General features: G+C 36.6%; 1 protein-coding gene across 2 annotated transcripts; it reads right to left on the minus strand.

The window, feature by feature from the left end:
* Window positions 1-538: 538 nt before the first annotated feature.
* LOC117570620 (cell death protein hid) lies at window positions 539-19,953 on the minus strand. 2 transcript variants are annotated; one of them, XM_034252382.2, is made up of 4 exons: window positions 18,841-19,933; window positions 5,255-5,816; window positions 3,608-3,866; window positions 539-1,163 (listed from the first exon to the last, which is right to left on the minus strand). In XM_034252382.2, the coding sequence occupies exons 1-4, from the start codon at window positions 19,214-19,216 to the stop codon at window positions 1,083-1,085; spliced, it is 1,278 nt and encodes a 425-aa protein (XP_034108273.1). In that variant the 5' UTR covers window positions 19,217-19,933; the 3' UTR covers window positions 539-1,082. The 2 variants fall into 2 exon arrangements, with proteins under 2 accessions (XP_034108273.1, XP_051860222.1); XM_052004262.1 differs by lacking the exon at window positions 539-1,163 and adding an exon at window positions 2,248-2,373 and having other exon boundaries at window positions 18,841-19,953.
* Window positions 19,954-20,100: the final 147 nt, after the last annotated feature.

Here is a 20,100-nt window from a genome sequence, read left to right on the forward strand (position 1 = left end):
TGATAACAATTAAAGCTAAATATTTTTGTTTGTTGACAATTTTCACTACTTTAAAGCAACAATTCAATTAAGTTGGGCGATTGCTACGAAATTCTTATTTAATAATAATATATGTAATTATTTTCTTGTAATTGAAATTACAAATCGAAGACATTGAAAATTTGTTTGTTTGACAATCAAAAATATACAATTAAAATGATTGAAATCAACGCGGAAGCAAAATAAAAATTATTTTTATATTCACATTTATATTTTTGTAGTATTTTTTTGTGTGTGAGTTTTGTTTTTTTTTTTGTTTTTAAGATTTACAAAATGCAAAAGCTAAATGCAAAATAGCAAGAAAAGAAAATGCTCAAACATTTAATTGCTAAGAGACCGGCCCACAATACATTATAAAAATGTATCTGTATATATTATTAAGTATCTCATCTGTTCTGTTTGTATCTCAAAAAATGGCAGTTTAACTTGTTTCACTTTTCTAATACTTTTTAGTTTTTTGTTTTTGTTTGTTAAAAGTGTGTACAAAAATACGTTACGAGTCTTTAGCCAAAAAGCGTTACCAAAAAATATGTATTTAAGTTTGTAATTTGTTTTTTTTTTAGCAAAAATATCTGTATTTTGTTTTTTGTTTAGTCTTTAGCCAGTCTACAGTTTGCAATTGAGCAGTTTGAATGTTTTCTTAAGTAGTTCTTAAATGGATAGTCTATTCGTTTTGAGAGAAGTAATTTAGAATATAGTACGTTGAATGTACACATATCGTATGTGTATATAGTATGAATATATGTATATATATATATATATTGTTCTTGTGTCCCGTCAACCGTCCATAACTTTATACACAACTATATTTTAGGGGTTTCTCATCAGTTGATTCTGTACGATTTTATGACTTTACCTTTTACAGCTCGATTTTTCGTTGATAAACTTATTGAATAGTATATGTTATATAAATGTATATTTATATGGGATTACAATGTTCTATATGTTAGCCGATTTCACTATGGATCATTAAGTAAATGTTGTTGTTGTTGTTGTTAATGTTCTCGCATCTGGTTGTTGTTGTTGTTGCTTTTGCTCGGCACTCATCGTGCTGCAAAAAATCCACAGCCCATGGCAAGCACAAAGACGGTGACAACTGTCGGCCAAGTGAAGCTTTGTTGCTTCTGCAAGTAGAAAGAAAAATAATCGTTTTTTATTATTTAATAGAAGTTAAAAATAATGCAATTGTAAATTGTAAACAAAGACAGTCTAAGCTGACTAAGGGCTCAAATGATTCATGTCGTCTTAGAATGTAAGTTTTATAAAAACAATGGAACTTTATGAAAAGCGCTCTTTAATTGACATTTCGAAAATGTTGTTAACTATGTCCAACTATTTAATTTCACGACTTGTTATGTGGCCAACTCTATTACTGCTAAAATAGTCCCCAGGGGGGAATAAATATGAAAATTATAGTTGATCGTTGAGCACGTGTCCCTTCCACTGATTGTTTGACCACAATGCCAAGTTCTCCACGCAAACACTCATTCGTTAATCAATTGAAATGAATGTCAGTGACCTAAATACATATAGTATTATGAACTCGTATACATATGTACATATGTGGTCAATGGCTGATCGAACGTGTACCTTAGTATATAGTGTGAAATATCATGTTTCCTGTTGTAATATATGAATGAAATTTTATGATTTTTTTAATAGGGTGGAAGGGTATTTAACTTAAAATGTAAAATTTATTTAAGAAATATTTAAGTTGCTTTGGCTGACAATCTGGTATATTTTTAAGCACTCTATGGTATATTTTGAATATAATAGTATACTAATGCACCATATTTAGCTTTTGGTATATTTATTTATTTTTTTTGTGGTATATCAGAAATATTGTTGCATGGCCAAAAACGCTCACTTACTACGGGTCTTAGTTTCTTTGGCTCACAATCTGGTACACATCAAAATATATCAAATATAGCCTTTGGTGTATTTTGAGTATTTTTGCGGTATTTAATTAATTTTATTCTATTCTAAAAGAGTAGCGAGTATCTCAGAGTTAATCACACTGAACTGTAGCTTTCTTACTTGTTTCTCATTGATAGTTGATACCTTAAGTTTGTTAAATTATTTCCATTATAATTTTACAATAAGCAACTCTACTCAGTTTCATTCATTACTCTTTTTCTCTTCTCACTTTCCTCACCAATTCATTTGTACAATAATATTAGTTTATTTCTAGCAATAACCTCTTCAACAGATTACAGCATTTTCTCACGATCTCATTACAGTGCGCCTCCGATAAAGCGAATCGAAAGCAGCACAGCTTCCCAAGAGAATTTGCATCGTTTTTTTCTTCCCGTGCCGCCAAAACTTGAGATAAGCCTGTCATTGCGTTCGCACATTATATGTGTGCAAATGAATTGCAAAGAAATAAGTATATAAAAACATGATAATGACGAATAAAAATGAAAATGAACTATGAGTGTAAATATATGTAGTACTTATGTATGTATGTGTAAGTGAAGGTTACATTTCTTTTAATTGCGCAGGCAAAAAAAGGAAGGAGATGGAGAAGAGTTTAAATTGCATTCAAAGGGTCGCACACTAAATACTCTTTCCTCATAAGTTACAAATAATAATAAAGTAAATGAAGCTAATGAAAATTTCATTATATGGAATATATAGTGACAAAAATTGTAAGTTTGATCAGCTTCGATAATGAATATAAAGAAAATAAATAGAATTCAATTCTATATTTCTATAGCTTCATGTTTTACATATATAATTCTATATAATATTGTATTTTCATTCATTGAACCATAATATTCAGAAGTATATATAAATATATATTGCTTTGACGCGCCTCTTTTCCTACGTCGCATATCGCTTGGCGATATCAATATACCCTCAGAAAGTATGCCCAAGAAGTGCGCCCAGTTGTGTGACAATGCAACTTAAGCGCGTACATATTATTGACTATATAGTATACGAAAACATACAGATATAGTATATTTAGAAGTGAGTCTATAGCTCACAGCTGACAAAGGCTGACTCTTTGACTGACTAAACTACTATAGAAGCTCCAACAGAGGGGGGAGGAGAGCCGAAGGCGGGTGAATGCGAATGGGAATGGGAACGACACTTGTCTAGATTAACATAAAGCAGCGATGCAAAAGCCGCAGAGAAAGAGACAGCGACAGAGAGTAAGAGACAGAGACAGAGAGTGAGAGAGTCGCGAGCAGCGCTGCGCAATTAATTTTTATCACACTTTTAGCATGTGCAAAGTTTTCCTGCCACCGCATTTGAAATATGCATGACTCCAACTCCCGATTCGCGTTTCTCCATTCTCCATTCTCTATTCACCATTTGCGATTCGCGTTTCTCGATTGGACTCTGACACTGACTCCTTGCGGGCAATTTGTCATTGGCTGTGGACTATTTTTAGTCGCATATTTTTGCTAGTTTGGGCTTTGACTAATGCCACAGCACGTGTCAAATACTTAAGCAGAGGAGGCAGCTCCCTCTCCTCTATATATGTTCCATCTTCTGCCATCTGCCATGTTAATGAACTCGTATTTACATATATAAAGAATATATCTGAATCAGTTTCACTTACCTTCTTTTCCTTCTCCGTTGCATTTCGCTGCTCGCTGTTGTTTTCCTCGCTCTCAGGACTTTCATTGTGGCTTTGATTATTGTTCGGATTACCGTTGCCGCTGTTCTTCTTCTTGCGCGGCGGTATGCGTCCATTGAACTCCTGAAGGCGTTCTCGTCCAGCCGTGAAATTATCATAACGATCGTCCCGCTCATCCCAGCTGGTCTCGTGATCACTCTGATACTCGCGTTCATCTTCCCCCGTCGAGGTCTGTCGCTTGCTATAAAAGAAGAAAGACATCATATTATCAGCATAACTTCGATGACAACTTAATGATAAAAATTTCAATATTTGAAATACTTTTGCTAATAAAGTCAACTTAAGAAACGTTTACTTAATATAAAAACCTTAAGTTCATTTGTTGCTTCTTTAAATCTTAGATATTATGCGTTAGTTCAGATTGTGAAATAAAAACAATTTTATTTATATAAATTATACAAACTAATGAAATATTTTATAATACAAAAAATTGCTGAAATGTATATTAAACATTTGTTGATTCATCTCATTAATTTTAAATTAGAATGCGGTGACTGAATTACTTCCTGAAACAATATACATGAAAATATAATATAACTGCAATATTCTTTGATTTCCGCATTTCACAACGAATTTGATTTGAGTTGTAGAAATTGAAGAGTTCCATATTTTCTTTTCTTACTATTCATTTCTGAACATTGATCATATTTCGTGGTTGAAATATTCTATATATGTATTATTAGAATTGGAAATGGGGAAACTTTATGCTTTTACACTTTTCAAAAAAACAAAGCATTACTACAATATATGGATAATTCCCTGGTAAATGTCGCCTGCGGTCGCACCTTTACAGTTAAAAAAAAAAACATATACTAAAACAATTTTAAAAATAAGTGAAGGTTATTCTTGAAGCTTTGGATTCGCACTATTTTTAGAGCTAAGATTGATTTAGAAACTTGTTCTGTTTAACGATAAAATATATAAATACGTTCATTTTTTGGTTTTGCGTACGAATTTGTAAATTTTTGCAATTATCAGAACAGAAAACAGAACAGAAGGAAAATTCCAAAACCATTCTTAGCTCTAATTAAAGTATTAATTAAGTACTAGAGCTATAAGAGAACCATTTTCTTATTTTTAAAATTGTTTCAGGTTATGTTTTTTTTTGTTCAATGAAATGATGGTCGCACGCGACATCCGTCAAAGAATTACCCATATTATATGTGTTTAGTCATTTTCAAAGTAAGTAAAAGTCGTATAAACTCTACTTAATAATTTGAACTTATCAGCAACCGCAGGGTGGATAAACTGAAATTGCGAAATTTCATTCTTTATCGTCGGCTTCAGATTGTAAATTTGTGGTTTAAACTAACTTTTATGTATTCTTTTCAATAATTTCTTTGTTGACTAATTAATCAGCAAGGTAATCAGGGTGAATAAACTGAATTGATATTGTGAATTTCGAATTTCTTTACTGCTTTAATTTATTAGTTTGTTGGCTTGAACTAACTTTTGTGTGTTGAAAAGAAGTATAAACTATTTTGAACAATTTCATTGCTAACTCATTAAGCAGCAGCCTAATCAGGTTGAATACACATATACTACCTAGAACATAGATTATTTACTCACCGTCTGGCCGCATCCGATTGGCTGCGATGCAGTCGCATCTTGGGACCGCTTGGCGCCAGTGGAGTCGAAGCCAGCCCTAAGCCATGACCGTGCCGTAGATACGACGATGAGCTGGGCGTCGAGGTGGAAGCATTCGCCGTGTTCGGTGTCGGTGGCGGCGTGTAGGTGGCATAGTAGGCGCCAACGGGGAGAGGATGACCGCCGTATTGTGTCGATGAGGAGACGGAGATGGAGCCAGAGGAGGCCGGATGATGGGGCAGCAAGTGTGTCGATTGCTGTGGATAGCTGTGACTGTAGTGCAACGGTGGCGCCGACTGCGGCGCCGGCGGTTGTCGTGGCATTGGCTGTGGTGTCGATGGCGCCGGATATGCTGGCGACCGGAAGTAGGGGATCTCCTCGCCGGCCGCAAAGCTGACGCTGGTGCGCGGTGTGCGGGGATGTGCCAAATGCGAGGCCGAGACACCGGGGTGGGCAAAGAAGAAGTCGGGGCCCGTGTAGCTCGGTGACTGAGCCATCGAACACGAGGGACTCGGCGGCGTCGGGTACTGGAAAATGTGCGGAGCTGCAATGAACAGAGACAGAGATCGAGAGAAGAAAGAGCATGAATACATTATAATACTATATAGTTATGTATACTATAAATTGAGTGCCATTAATTATTAAAACAAAGCTGTCGACTGTCATTGGCCCTTTGTGACAATGCAAGGAAGTGTCTAAGGTCGTCAGATGCATTGTGCGTTGAAACTGTAGCCATAAAAACGGCCTTAATTAAAGCAAGTCCTCGCCCAACAGCTGATCATAAAAGCGATCGTAAAGACAAGCATACAAAATCAAGTAGCGAACGTAGCTGAAATGCAGCCGCTGCGCATCTTAAAGATAGCTGCTCTTTTGTGTAGTAAATTTCACAATCGAACAATTACTTAAAAGTATCTCAAAGATGCGTTTTATAGGTACTACGCTGAAGTGTCCATAAAAGGCTGCAGATACCTTTTCAATAATAAAACAAAAAATCTTTAAGGAGAAGCTTCAACTAAAGTATAAACATTTAACAATCACTTAAAAGTAAATTTATTAAAATTGCATTAAGGTACAACAAAATATTTTTAAAGAGCAGCTACAACTAAAGTATAAACATTCAGCATTTACTTAAAAGTAAATTTAATAAAATTGCAATAAAGTATCTTTTGATGCATTTGGCTTTTTATTTAACGATATTATATTTGTCATATTTCATGCAAATCGAGAACAAAAGCCGTTGATAGCTGCTGCATCGCTGCATCGAAGCGTTGTCCACTTGATATGCGCATAAATTGTGGCTGCGATTGAGCTGCGTTCGCCATATGATTTCTTAATGTTTATTTACTTAAAAAGCAATTTAAGCGGCGACAAATGATTGATTGTAATGCAAAGTTTATATATACAAATCACTCGACAGCCCGATTGCTCGACCGAAACGATAATGTCTCAAGCAGCTAATTGCCCCGAGGGCAACTCAATGCACGTAACTTTGTCAGGCTAACTGACTGACTGACTGGACACAGCTGCGGATGGAGATGGAGATACAACTTGAGGTATACAGAAATAATGTCATTCAATGTCCAACCTGCAGGCGACTCTAATTTGCAGTTGACCCATTAGCCTTGAACTCGAATATCGCCAATCGCAGGTCGCGTAAAGTTTTACTGCTTCGCCTGCTGCTGCAGCTGTTGTTGCTGCAGCTAGAAGAAACATAGAAATATCTGCGGTTAATTGCTGTGCCAGCGCCACTCCTTATGCCCAATGAATTTTGTATCTCGCAGATACGTTTTAGTGCCATTTGAAACTAGTTTGGCGCAACAGCTGCTGAGCTGCTGCACAGCTCACGTGTTTGCTGCTGCTGCTGTTGCGGCTGCTCCATCATCGTCATCGTCGTCATCAACATTGTAAAGGCTAACCTTGAAAATCTGCCAGTCCAACTCGCTGTCCAAGTCAGGCATCATTACACGACGACGACGCCGCACTCTTGTATCTTTGTCCAGCTTTGCTTGCTTATATAACTAGCCAGAGCTTTAGCTTTGTGGTTGAGCTTGAGCTGGGCTCATGCTGGTGCCTTTATGATGAGGCTGCTGGCGCATTGAAAATGTTACTACTAATTGCAAATTGTGTGGAAAATTATTTGCCAAGTGTTAAAATTGCATTTGCATATGAGTATCTCTCAACGACTGACTGTCTGTCTATACCTTTTTTTATTACTTATGTGGGCACAACTGAGCGGAGCTAAGTTGTGAAAAATTCTGTGACTTTGACTTGCTGTTGAAGACTTAGAAATTTTTAAGAAATACTGTGTGATAATACCAATTTATTTTGTATAGTTTTTATATCCGTAATAAAGCTATGGATGTACTATCAAAATTATAGTTTTTATGATTCCTAAAAATTTTCTTGAGATCAGATGAAACTTCAAAACTAATTTTCGATGCCAAAGAACTTATGCAGTTAATTTAATTTGGTATATTTTGCACTTTATGGTATATTTAGATATTGGTAGTATATTAATATACCAAATTTGCATATATATACTTGTATACTCATTAATCAATTTTGTCGGATATTTGGTACTTTAGTTGCCAATCTAGTATATTTGATAATACATGGCATATTTTGATTGTAGTAGTATATTAATATACCAAAAATAGATATATACTTTTATACTTTTTAACCTTTTATTGCTCAAAAGCTTGTATGTTTCTTTGTTTTTTCGCCTATACGCTTTCTTCCTCTATGGTATATTTTGAATGTATTAGTATATCAATATACCAAATATAGCTTTCACACTATTATACTTTTCTTTTTTGTAAACCCTTTCTTTGCTCAAAAAATTCTTGTTCATATTTATTACATTTTTTCTTTAAGTAAAATATTCTTTCTCATTTTCCAATAAATGGTTCAACCAATTAATAAATTATTAACTCTACTTCACTTGCAGTCACTGTGATCAAATCACGCTTTGTGTTTTGCATCGCTTGGCATCGCTGGCTGCGCGTTTAGGACGTTTATGGCACCTTAACATTTTTGTTGTTGTCATTTTATGATCGCATCTCGATGCGGGCGCTGCAACAGCAACAATAACAACAACAACAACAACAACAACAGCTGAGCAACAACAATTGCATTTGTTGCAGTTCGTTATTGTTGTTTTAGCTGGTGACGAAACGTGACCAATTGTTTTTGCCATTGTTTTGTTTTGTTTCATGTTTTTATTTCTGCATTTGTTAATACGAAGTCGAAGCAAAATGTTTAATTGAATTGCGACTGCATCAAGGGATTAATAACGCGACGGGGGGAGGAGGGAGGAGGGGTTAGTAGTTAGGAGTTAGGTGTGGCTAGATTTGTCGCATCTGTTAGTGCAATTATATGTATGTATAATTCACTTTAATTTTTCATACTGGCATGTTGCAACAATTGTTAAGGCCAAGCTGCAACAGCAGCAGCAGCTGACAAACATCAATCAGTGGAGCACAGCACAGCAAAGCGACTTTAGTCTTGGCTTAAAGTGAAGCTAAGCAGAACGTAGCCGAAGCAAAACTCAAGAACAAAACGTGAACAATGTGGCACTCTGTGTGTGTGTTACGCTTAACTTGCCACAAAAGAACAAAACGTTGTGCGCGCACTTTGATTACATGTCAGACAGACAGCAAAGACAGACCCGCAGCATATGCGCGGCTGCTGCTCATTATGGCCTTGAAGTGCTTGGCTGGCAAAAAAAAGCGGCAACAACTGAAATAACAACTAAACAACTAAACAACGAGTATGAAATTGCGTCGAAATCGAAATTGAAACGAGTTTCAATGCGCCTGGCTGACACACTGACATCGACTCTTTAACTTGGTCACTTGCAGTGGCTTAGAAATATGCAGCAAGCTGATTAATCATAAGTATATCTTATAAAGCATATATAGTTCGATATCTGATTGGCACATCTTGCGCTTTCTTTCCATTAAACACGCAACTTTTGCTTGTCAACTGTCATTGTGAACACTGAACCACGCTGATGTTTATTGATGAGCTGCAGTGGCAGCAGCAACCACAACAGCAACAACCACAACAGCAACAACAACTACAGCAACAACAACCAAAGCAACCACAACAACAACCACAGCAACCACAACAACAACCACAACAACTTTAACTCTCAGTTGACAGCTCAAAGTCTTTACTTTACTTTTCTGTCGTTGCATAATTCCCCGCTGAGTGAAAAGAATGTCAAAAATTGGCATTACCAAATGTTATCCCTCCGCCTCCTTGCCACACCTGATACGCCCCCAACAATCACACACACTCATGACATATAAAATTGAATTGAATTCAGCTCTTTTAAGGCGATTTGTTGGATTGTCACGACGATGCAACAGCAGCGACAACGCGCTACAAATTTGGTGGAACTCAACTCGACTCGCATCACATTTCAGTCTGTCGCGTTAATTAGGCGAGGCTGCTGTGTATTTGCATACCCTGTAGTTATAGGCAAGGCATAGTTGGGTATTTACACTATATAAAAAAGAATATTAAGTCGAATCTACTTTAAATTCTATATCAATTAATTTCAAATGTGAACTCATTATTACTGTGTTTGAAGTAAATGAAAATGTGCCAAGTTGTTGTGAGTTTACAATACATGTAAAGAGAAATAAATAATAAATAAATAATAATTTTAATTATATCTAACCTTTTCAAATCAATAAAGTTTTCAAACATTTCTGTTACTGTTATGCGCAATAAAAGTGTTTTAAAAATATGCCAAAACCCAGAAGTATCTCAAAATCTCGTTCTTACATAACTCCCCACTCAATCATACCCAAGATCGAAGCCATTTCATGAGCAAACAGCTAACGGTATTATTTGTCACGTCTCATCCCAAATTCGCATGCTCCAATGCGCATTCGACTCATGGTCAACTGACTAATTGCTGCACTGTTTTCTGTTTTCTGTTTTTGTTATTTTTTTTGTGGTTAACTTTAGCAGGAAGTCGCATAGCTTGTTAAACTAGCCGATAATTGTGAGCTTAAAAAGAAATCGCAGCCGCGTTGTTAACAGCTTCTTGGCTACATAATTGCACAGATGACAAATGTTCTAGTCCCAATTTTGGTAGCAAACGAAACGAGATAAAAAAACGAGCTAAAAAATGAACACGAAATTGAATGTCAATCAACAGGTGCTGAGAGATCAATAAATGGATTCAATCAGATTGCCATATCGAACTTTTAATTACCAATTTTGGTAACGCTAATTAGCCATTTGTGTAATGCGATTTACCGTTGTTTGTCTTGTTTACAAATTTGGTAACTGATTAAAAATGCGGAAGTTTTTGCGTGTGGCGATGAAAGTGTTCTGAGTCATTGGAAATGACGAAGGAGAAAGTTTTTTTTTTGTTTTGCCCGCATTAGAATCGGGAATAAAACATTGAAACAAAGAGAAGACTTTAAATTAAATCACGAAATTGTTGATTTAATAAATGCAAACAGCTGCTGAAAAAAAAATAACGATTCTAATACTAAATGAATGGCAAGCGATAATCGCAGCTAATGAATGAAGAACGCAGTAAACGAGGTCAGTTCGCAGATTACGTATACGACTCGGTTTTATTACGTATGCTTATGTTGTGTCGCCGCAGACGCCTAATGAAGCTGATGAGGCATCTTTTGTTCTGTTCTGTTCAAGCTTCGCTGCCCAAGCGTGAGGCGTGCGAATTATATAAAAAAAATACTATATCAACAAAAAGATACTAACTATTTTTTAAACTGTGCAATTTGCGCTAAGCGTTTCATGTGCAAGGTTAAACAGCCAATTGAAAAAATGCGTGTCGAACGCTTAAGGCGAGAGACGCGTGCCTCCTAAAAAGATTGCAACTGCAATTGCAACTGCAACGGTTTTTTATGTTGCACAAATTAAACTCACTTTGTGGAGCACTTGAAGCACACGCAAAGCCAGCGGCAGAGTAATTATCATTTAGTTTGATTTAATTGCCAGAGAATTCATTAAACGATTTATTGCTCAATGCGAAACGCATTTGGAAGGCATCAGTTTACGCAGCGTTTTGTCTTCCCACTGGAATGAGACAGTGCCACAAAACCCAGAAGTGCATGCCACACACTCTTTCTCTGTTTCGATTGTGATGCGATTCGCAGGCATGTCAAACAAATGTCTGAAAATAGCTCAAATGCTTAGCACGCGAAGCAAGTGAGAGTGACAGAGACTGAGACTTCCAGATACTCAGTATATATCTTGATATTTATTGTAGGTAGAGCAAATATTGAATTACAAAACGAACATTTAAAAGTGTATTTGATAGAGAGAACATGATAAAATACTCTGCATATTTGTTGCAATTGCAATTCATATTATTTAATGTTATTTAAAGAGCAGAAAGTGTAAATCACATTATTTTCTATTCTTGAAAAAGCTTATATTCATATTAAAAATAGGTTTCATATTAATTTCTTATATTTAAAAATGAGTTCATGATTAAGTTCTCAGTATAAATATAGAAATTGAATTTCACATTATTTTGTTATATTGATGATATACACTGTGTAAATAGTGAAATGAACAAATAACAACAGGTAGAACAAGAGATAATTTGTATAAGGATTGAAATTTTATTTGATATTCTTTTTCGATCATAATTTCTTTTATTGTTGGAGCTATTTCTTGCTCCTGAATCATAATTTATTATTTAAATTAAATGGAAATAATGTGTTACTCAAGTCTATTCATTTACTGAGCCAACAACTGGGCTTAATAGTGACTTTATTAAGTTGAGTTCAACTGAGAGATACTCTGTAGTTTTAAAATAGAGCATGACGATACTTATTTTAGGATTATTATTTCTAAAATATGTAAAAATCTTAATGCTTTTTCTATTTCACAAAATATTAATACAATTTTTCATATATATTTTTTATTATTTAAAAAAAACAGAAAATTCTATGCTTCCCGCATTCTTTTGTGTACAGTAAAGTTGCCAGCAGCTACGCTTAATAATCGACTTGACTCTGACTACTCTTGCTTTAAAGATAATCTTCCCCACTTGCAATGCCTTTGACATGCTCTAAAGCTTATCGATGCGCTGCTTTGCATGTTCAATATTTTATAAACGACAGACAAGCTGCAATTTTGCAATTTATCGACTTTGGGCAGACAAAGCGAAGCGACGTCACAGCTTACTGCTTAAAAGGCTACAAAAAAGAGACGATGGCTAAAAGACAGAGGAGAAAAAGACAGTCAACAGCCAATGCAAAGAAGCTTCGGTTTTTTTTCTTTTGCGTATTTGGTGAAGCGCGTTATCAAATAGTCTCGAGTATCGATTGAAATCCCACGCAATTTGCTGTGTTTTATCGTGTTAACAGAATTCCGTCTTTGCATTGCATAAACAAACAAGTGAAGAGCAGCAAAACGAAACTGAGTCAACGCATCGCGTAATGTGAGAACGTCTTTAATAAACAATCAAATGCGATTAATAAATGTGCAAACAAAATGCTAACAACAATTAACGTCGCACATTGAAATTGAATGCGAGATTGGGGGAAGAGGCGAATCGAATGGACACGAGAGCAGCGAGTGGTCAGCACACACGAGTTGCTGCCACAAGCAAAGTGGCAGCAGCTAAAGAAGTGGGAAGAGGGGAAGGGGAAAGGGAAAGGGAAGCGGATGACGAAGCGAAGACAGCGCGTCTACCGCGACTGCTCTTCATTTATTATTATTTTTATATTTATATTCATTTTTTTTGTTTACTGATTTATTACTATTCGCGTTGTAAAACGTGCAGTTTGTCGTTTATTTCTTTTGCATGTGGCTTTGCTATTGAATTTAATTGCGTTTCATCTCGCTGATCGATAGCTGACCAGGGGTCGTATACTTAATATTATGATTATCTCTCTTATTTTGTTTTGCGTTGTTAATTGCGCTGACTAAACTCAAGTTGAGGAACTTCTCTGCTTATGCATTTCTGCTTAATCAAAAGTGTCGCGCTTAAGTGGAAGCAACTTCTGCCAATTATCACAAGTTTGAAAAGCATATCCTGTTTCTTAGTTTTTTGCTTCCTTTTGATACGGATTCTTTTTTTTCCAGCACTCTTGCCATTTCTTTTGTCTGAAGGACAAGCGCTGTGTCTAGGCTCAATTTCATAACAAAAACTTGAGCACGTTTCAACTAGCTTCTCACACTTGGAAATCCATCAGCAGCAGCGCCTCAATGCAAACAATTTAGCACGGCTCGGCGACGTGTGAGACTTAATCAAAAGCCAACTAGACACCCAACCAGACTGCAAGTCAGTCATTCAGTCAGTTAGTCATTCAGTCAGTCACTTGGCTTGCTTCGCAGTGTTAGTGTCAAGTCTTTTGAGCTGCTTTCGTGCTTTACTTATTAAGCAAAGTGCCTGGCGGCCATTTAAACTTGAAATGTGTGAAGAAAGTTCATTGCGCCGCGTTTTTTTTTTTTTTAAGGCGTTTTATAGTTGCAGCTGCAATATTTTCGCACTTTTCGAGTTTATGGCAAATTGGCAGCCAACACTTGAATGTTGCATGCCACAACCGATTGCAATTAATGATGCCGCTAGAAGCTTTGCCGCATTTGGAGATTTGCATAAAAGCAGCGGGCGCAAAACCAATTCACGGTCAATGCGAAAGCAAAGCACGAAGCAGAAGATGACAACAACAACGGCAGATGACAACAACTGCAATGACAATAACAGCAGCAGTGAGAACATCAGCAATAGCAGCAACAACAAGAGCAGCCAGAAGAGCAGCAACAACAACAAGAGCAATAACAATAGCAGTAACAACAACAACACTAGCTATAGCACCAACAGAAGCAGAGGAGACAATAATAGCAAAAACAACAGCAACAAAAGTAGCAGCAGCATCTGCGGAGACAACAACAACAGAAACAGTAGCAAGAACAACAACAACCACAGCAGCGCAGACAACAACAAAACCGTAGAAAACAATGCGAAAAAAGCTAAACCAAAGCATAGGCAAAAAATCAAGGCAAAGCACACACGCACACACTAGCACACTCCCCTCTCACACACACACACACACACTCTCGCTACATATGCTCTCTCTACACTCTCTCTACACTCTCTCTAGCATCTCTCCCTCTCCTTTTTGCGCACATAAATCAGAGGCTCGCCTGGCAACAGAGCCAAAAGCAAATTTGCATTTGTGCAGCCGCAAAGTGCAAAAAGGAAATGCAAATGAAGATGATGACGCTGACGCTGAATGATGATGATTATGATGGCCAAGTTCATCATGCACTGCATAACGTATGTAGTTGGCAACACTGGCACATAATGAAGTTGGCAACGCTGTCGCTGCTGTTCAATGTTGTTGCCTGTGGTGTAGGCTGTACAAATGCGCTGTGACTTTGGCAATGAGATAATGAGCAGCACAGCCCACTCTCTCTCTCTCTCGCCCTCTCTCTATCTCTCTCTGCGCATGCTGCCGCAATGTTTGTCAGCTGTTGCCAGGTCAGCAACAGGAACAGGAACAGGAAAAAAAGGCTCGCCATGTTTGCCGCCATTTTTTTTGTTGCTACTGCAGCAATTTCCGTTGCCGACGCAGCGACGAAGTTGCTGAGCAAAACAAACTGCGCGCAAAAAAATGTCAAGAGCGGCAGCGACGTCGGCAGCAGAAACAACGCCTAGCAGCAACAGCTGTTGGCAACAGCGACAGCAACAACATTTGGCCGAATGATGCGAATGGCCAAGCCAAAAGAGAGCAGCCAAAACGGCGTCGCTTTTAGTCAGATTACAGCAGCGAAAGAGAGAGAGAGAGATAGAAAGAGAGTGAGAGGCAAGTGTTTGTGCCACACACTGTCATTGCACCTTTTGTTGGGCTCCCTTTTTTTTTAAGGGCGGGTTGCCGAGCCGCTTAAGCAACTTAGGTGCCCTCAAACCCCTCCCCCCGCGCCTAAAGCTCCACACAAAAGCCATGCTGGGGGTTGGGTTTAGGGGTTGACTTCTTTTTAGGCTCGTATTTGGGGGATGGCAGCATCAACAGCGTTGATGACTAAGCGTTGCCTGCTGCCTCGGTTGTTGCCTTCCATTTCAAGATGCTGCGGCAAAAAAAATGTATGAAAAATACGAAAAAAAAAAAAATGAATAACGGTAGCTTAGGGGTTACTATGCATATAGACTTTGGCAGCAGAAGGCAACCCTATAAAATAGGGTTCGGGTTTAAGTTGGTGCCCGTCAAGTGCTTAAAGCATTGTTCACTAGTTTAGAGATGGTTTTGTGGATGTGTTACTATTACATAAATTATGCACTCCAGCGACAGCTTATGATAACACACACACACACACACACACACAGGAAACGAAACGAAGGGCGCAATTGTCTGAGGATAATATTTAATAGCTAAGAAAATAAACGAGAAGTTACCAAGTGAGAGTTGGAAGCAGGAAAAACTGTTATTGATGTGGAGATTTATATAAAGTGTAAAGGAGGCAAAGACAGAGATCTTCAACTTTGTAACTGAGCAAACAGATAAATTAAATTTGGAGTTCTAAGACTAAGGTCTAATCTATGGCTAGTCAATACCTTAGAAGTAATGAAAAACAAACTTTCTTTATAATCTATAACAATTTCAATACACTTGTTAATAAAAAACAAAAACATAATAAAGTGTCGTTGGAAAATTTAAAATACCATTGGCATTCCTTTCATTTCCTTTTTTCAATAAGTAAACTAAAGATTCTTGCAATAATTATTCGAAAAATTAATTTTTCAGATGTAATTTAGTCATCCGAAAAAATTTCTTTAAAGAGCTGCTTAATATAATACTTTAATTTTCGTTTTGTAATAGTAAATTAAAATATTATAAAAAGTAGATTTTTAAGGAATCATTTTTGGCGAAATAATTTACGATAAAACTGATATTTTAAAGTTCACGTCTGTAGATATATTATTACTATAAAATAAAGACAATTTATTTTAAAAGAAAAGATAACTTATAATCTGTTAAGGTAAAATGTACAAAAAATATTGACAAAACGAAGAAATTAAAAGTCTCTAAACTCTCTCTTAAAAAACTCGCAATATATCCATAACAAAACGAAATAATTACGCCAATGCAGCTACCGATCGTATAAATTTCTTATAAGTTGACTTTATCAAAACAATATTATTTTTTCGCTAATTGCAACTACTAAAGCAGAATTTATTTATTTATTTTTTTCTTTATTAAACATGACTCATTTGTGTAGGGAATTCTCTTCGAGTGTTGAGCATTCGCTTGTGCTTTTGCTTATGCTTATCGCAGTTATAAATAATAACAAGTCAAGCCACAGCTGGCCGTGCTGACAGTTGTAAAGAAGTAAGAAAATTGAAAATACTTTATGAAAAACAAAAACGTGAAAAATTGTTTGTCTCAGCTTTGAAACCGCAGCGTCGATGACAAGGGGCAGCAACAATTTTTACAAAAAAACAAAAAAAAAAGTCTGTCAAGAGACCGCAAAAACCAACAAAACAGTTATAATGTAGCCGCATTGACCACGTTCAAAAAACAAAAAATGGCCCAGAAAATGGCTATTTAAACAGCCGTTAAATGGAAAAACACTTTGTTTGGAGCCCTTGCACCCCCCGCAGCAGCAACAACAGCAGCAGCCGTTGCCTAAGGTCAAATGGCGTTTAATAATTTGGGTTAGTAGCTTGTGCGCAACGACTGTTGCCCCGAAAAGATACAAGATACATATCTAATAGATACACAATTCGAATAAGACATTCGACTGCAATCGGCGCGTGCCAATTAACCGAGCAACAAGCTTCATGCAGCAGCTGGTCAACATTTGGCCAAGCACACGCCCACCTTTTGGACTGGTTGCAAGTAAATAAATCGCATGACACAGTCGCAGCTACCCACAACAAATAAGATACACAGATGCAAAGATACATCGAGCTAATGGAAACGCTGGACATGTTGAGCTAATCAGCGTCTCATTTGGGCCAGCGCATAAAAATGGCTGAATCAGCTGCCGAATAGTGAGAGTAATTCTTCTTTTGGGAATCAAATTGAGATATATAATATTTATCTTATTATTCCATTAGTATCGGAATTATAGATAAATATTAAATTTATTTGAGTAGTTTTGTTTTATGAATATTTACAAATATGTTGAAATTGTCAATCAGTTTTGATTATGGAATTGTTAAATGATTTCTAAAACGGAAATATAATATTTCAGCTGATTTGTTTAATTACTCAAAAAACATACAAATATATTTGAGAATATTCTATTTACTTTACTACTTTAAACAATTGCAAATATACTAAAATTATCGATCAGTTTTGATTTTAGAATTATTTAATGATCTCTAAAATGAAGATAGAAATCTTCTTATGATTGTTAAATTACTTAAAATGCCTTTGAACATATTGAAGAGTATTAAATCTAAGCCAATACTTTGAATACTTGAAAATCTGTTGAAATTATCGATCACTTTTGATTTTCGAAATATATGTATCTCAATGTTCTCTATAAGCTACAACCCATATCTACTCAATACTCTCTACTCAATACTCATATCTACTGTTCCATAGCTAGAAGTAAATATTGGAAAACATTATATTTACTTAAATACTTTCTTTTATGAATAGTTCAAATATATTTTGTTTAATTATCTGTTATGAATGTATATTTTCCAGTTCATTGCTCAATTACTATTGGAAGCAATTATAAATATATAACTGATTTCTATATTTGTTTTTAGGAATACTTGATAATTTATTTAATTTATCGATCTATTGTTTTATTAATTTAGGTTCTTTTAAACAGCTGATCTTTTAATTGTTATTAATAGAATTGCTTCAAATTTAATTTAGTTTTATACTTTTGTAAGGATTTCTTGAATGTTGAATTTATCGATCTTTCTTTTGTAGAGTTTGTAAATTAAAGTTTTTGCAAACAGTTTTGTTATTTTTAAAAGAATTGCTAAATATTCAATATACTGTTCTCGCTCACATTTCGTTGTGAAATTTATCATATATATTTACAACTTTTCCACGAAAAATTTGATGAAGAATTTTATGTTGAATTATTTAGTTACTCTATTGATATTGTCCCTTAAATTGGAATTGTCTTTTAATTTTGATGTTGACCTTATTTCAACAAGTTTTCTATCCCAAGACGCAGTCCCTTCCCTTATTTAATTCCTGTTTTTTACCCCGTTTTACAAGTTGTCGGCAATTTATCAGAAGTGGCTAAAATGTCATGCGATGTACGTCAAGAGATCTTTGGCTGTAATTCGATGCCCCATTTGTTGTTGCTGCTGTTGTGGCCTGATAAGCAAAGACAACAAAGTGCTGACCATGCACAAACATTCTTTTTTTTGTGAAAGAGAGAGAGAGAGAGAAAGACAAAAGGCAAAACGAATGAAGCTCGACAAATTGCAGTGAGAGAGAATGAGTCAACAACCTTGAAAAGTGAAACCAACGGCCGAAAAGGAAATGCAGTCAAGTGGCCCCAAACAAACTTGGCTAATTAGTGCAGTAGCAAAAATAAAAAACAAAAAAAAGAAGAAAGAAATAAAGTGACCCATTTGGAGAACTTACCCGTGGCATTGCCATTGAACTGGTAGCGTTGATGGAGATGCTGTTGATACCATTCACAGAGGGCGGTCAGCACTTGGTCGTTGGGCATTGTCAATGGCGATGGCATCGGCGTCTGCGTGGCCGAGCTCGTTGTGTTTGGGGACTGTGAGGCGATGCTGCTGGCGCCATCCGACGAAACACCCGACGAGGAAGAGGAGGAGGAGGACGAAGAGGAGGAGGATGACGATGATGCTGCCGACGAGCCGGATGCCGACGATGATGAAGTAGACGACGACGACGCGGAGGAGGAGGAGGAGGAGGAGATGCCCGAGGTGCCCGCTGAACTCGAGGCAATGTCATCGTTGCCGCCCTCGGGCAGATAAAAGGGCACGGCCATTGTTATTGTTGTTGTTGTTGGTGTCGTTGGTGTTGTTGTTATTGTCGTTCGTTGAGGACCAAAAACTCCTGCGGTTTATGCACTGCACACAGTCTGTGGTTATCGAATTTGTTATCGAAACACAACTTTTGTCCTGCTCTGCCTGCTTTATATACTATATTCTCTGGCTCTAAAGAACTTTTCTGTTGTTGTCTCTGTTTTATGTGTTGTTGTTTTTTTGGGCGTGCACTTGTCGATTTGTTAATTGATTTTGTATTTCTTGTGCAATATTTTGAACATTAAGAATGGCAGCATTTTCAGCACAAAACACTCTTCAAAGTATTTTCAAAAAGATTCTTTATTTCATTGATATATTTGTTTAGTACACTTTTCGTTTTTTATTGTTAGTTGAGTTTGATTTGACTTTGTTCGCATTTCTCATAAAGCTCGCGCAATTTATTTAAAAACACAAAAAATGGCAGAAGAGACTGGAAGCACTTAAAACGTGTCGTGTGTGTGTGTGTGTAAAACTTCAAACTTCGGATTTTTCTTCTTATCCAACTTTGTTTTCAGTGTTGTTATGTTTGGGTGTTTGTATTAAATTTTTCTGTTTTGTTTTTGGGTTGAGGAGAAAACACGTCTTACTCGCTTCGCGGCTGAACTGAACTGAACCGAACGGAGCTAAACTGTCTGCGCTGTGCGGCGCAATGCGAGTCACACACAGTCCGAGTATCCGCAAGATACGCGTTTAAACAACAACACCGACAACGACAACGACAACAAACACAGCAACAAAGAACGAGACTCAAATTAAGAGAGCATAATTGAGCATGGGAGCAGAGGGAGAGCCAGATGCAGCGCAGCAGAGCAGCGCGGCTGAATGCAGCCTAGGCACATGCACATAG

Source organism: Drosophila albomicans, chromosome 3 (assembly GCF_009650485.2).
Source record: "Drosophila albomicans strain 15112-1751.03 chromosome 3, ASM965048v2, whole genome shotgun sequence".
Classification (NCBI taxonomy): Eukaryota; Metazoa; Arthropoda; class Insecta; order Diptera; family Drosophilidae; genus Drosophila; species Drosophila albomicans.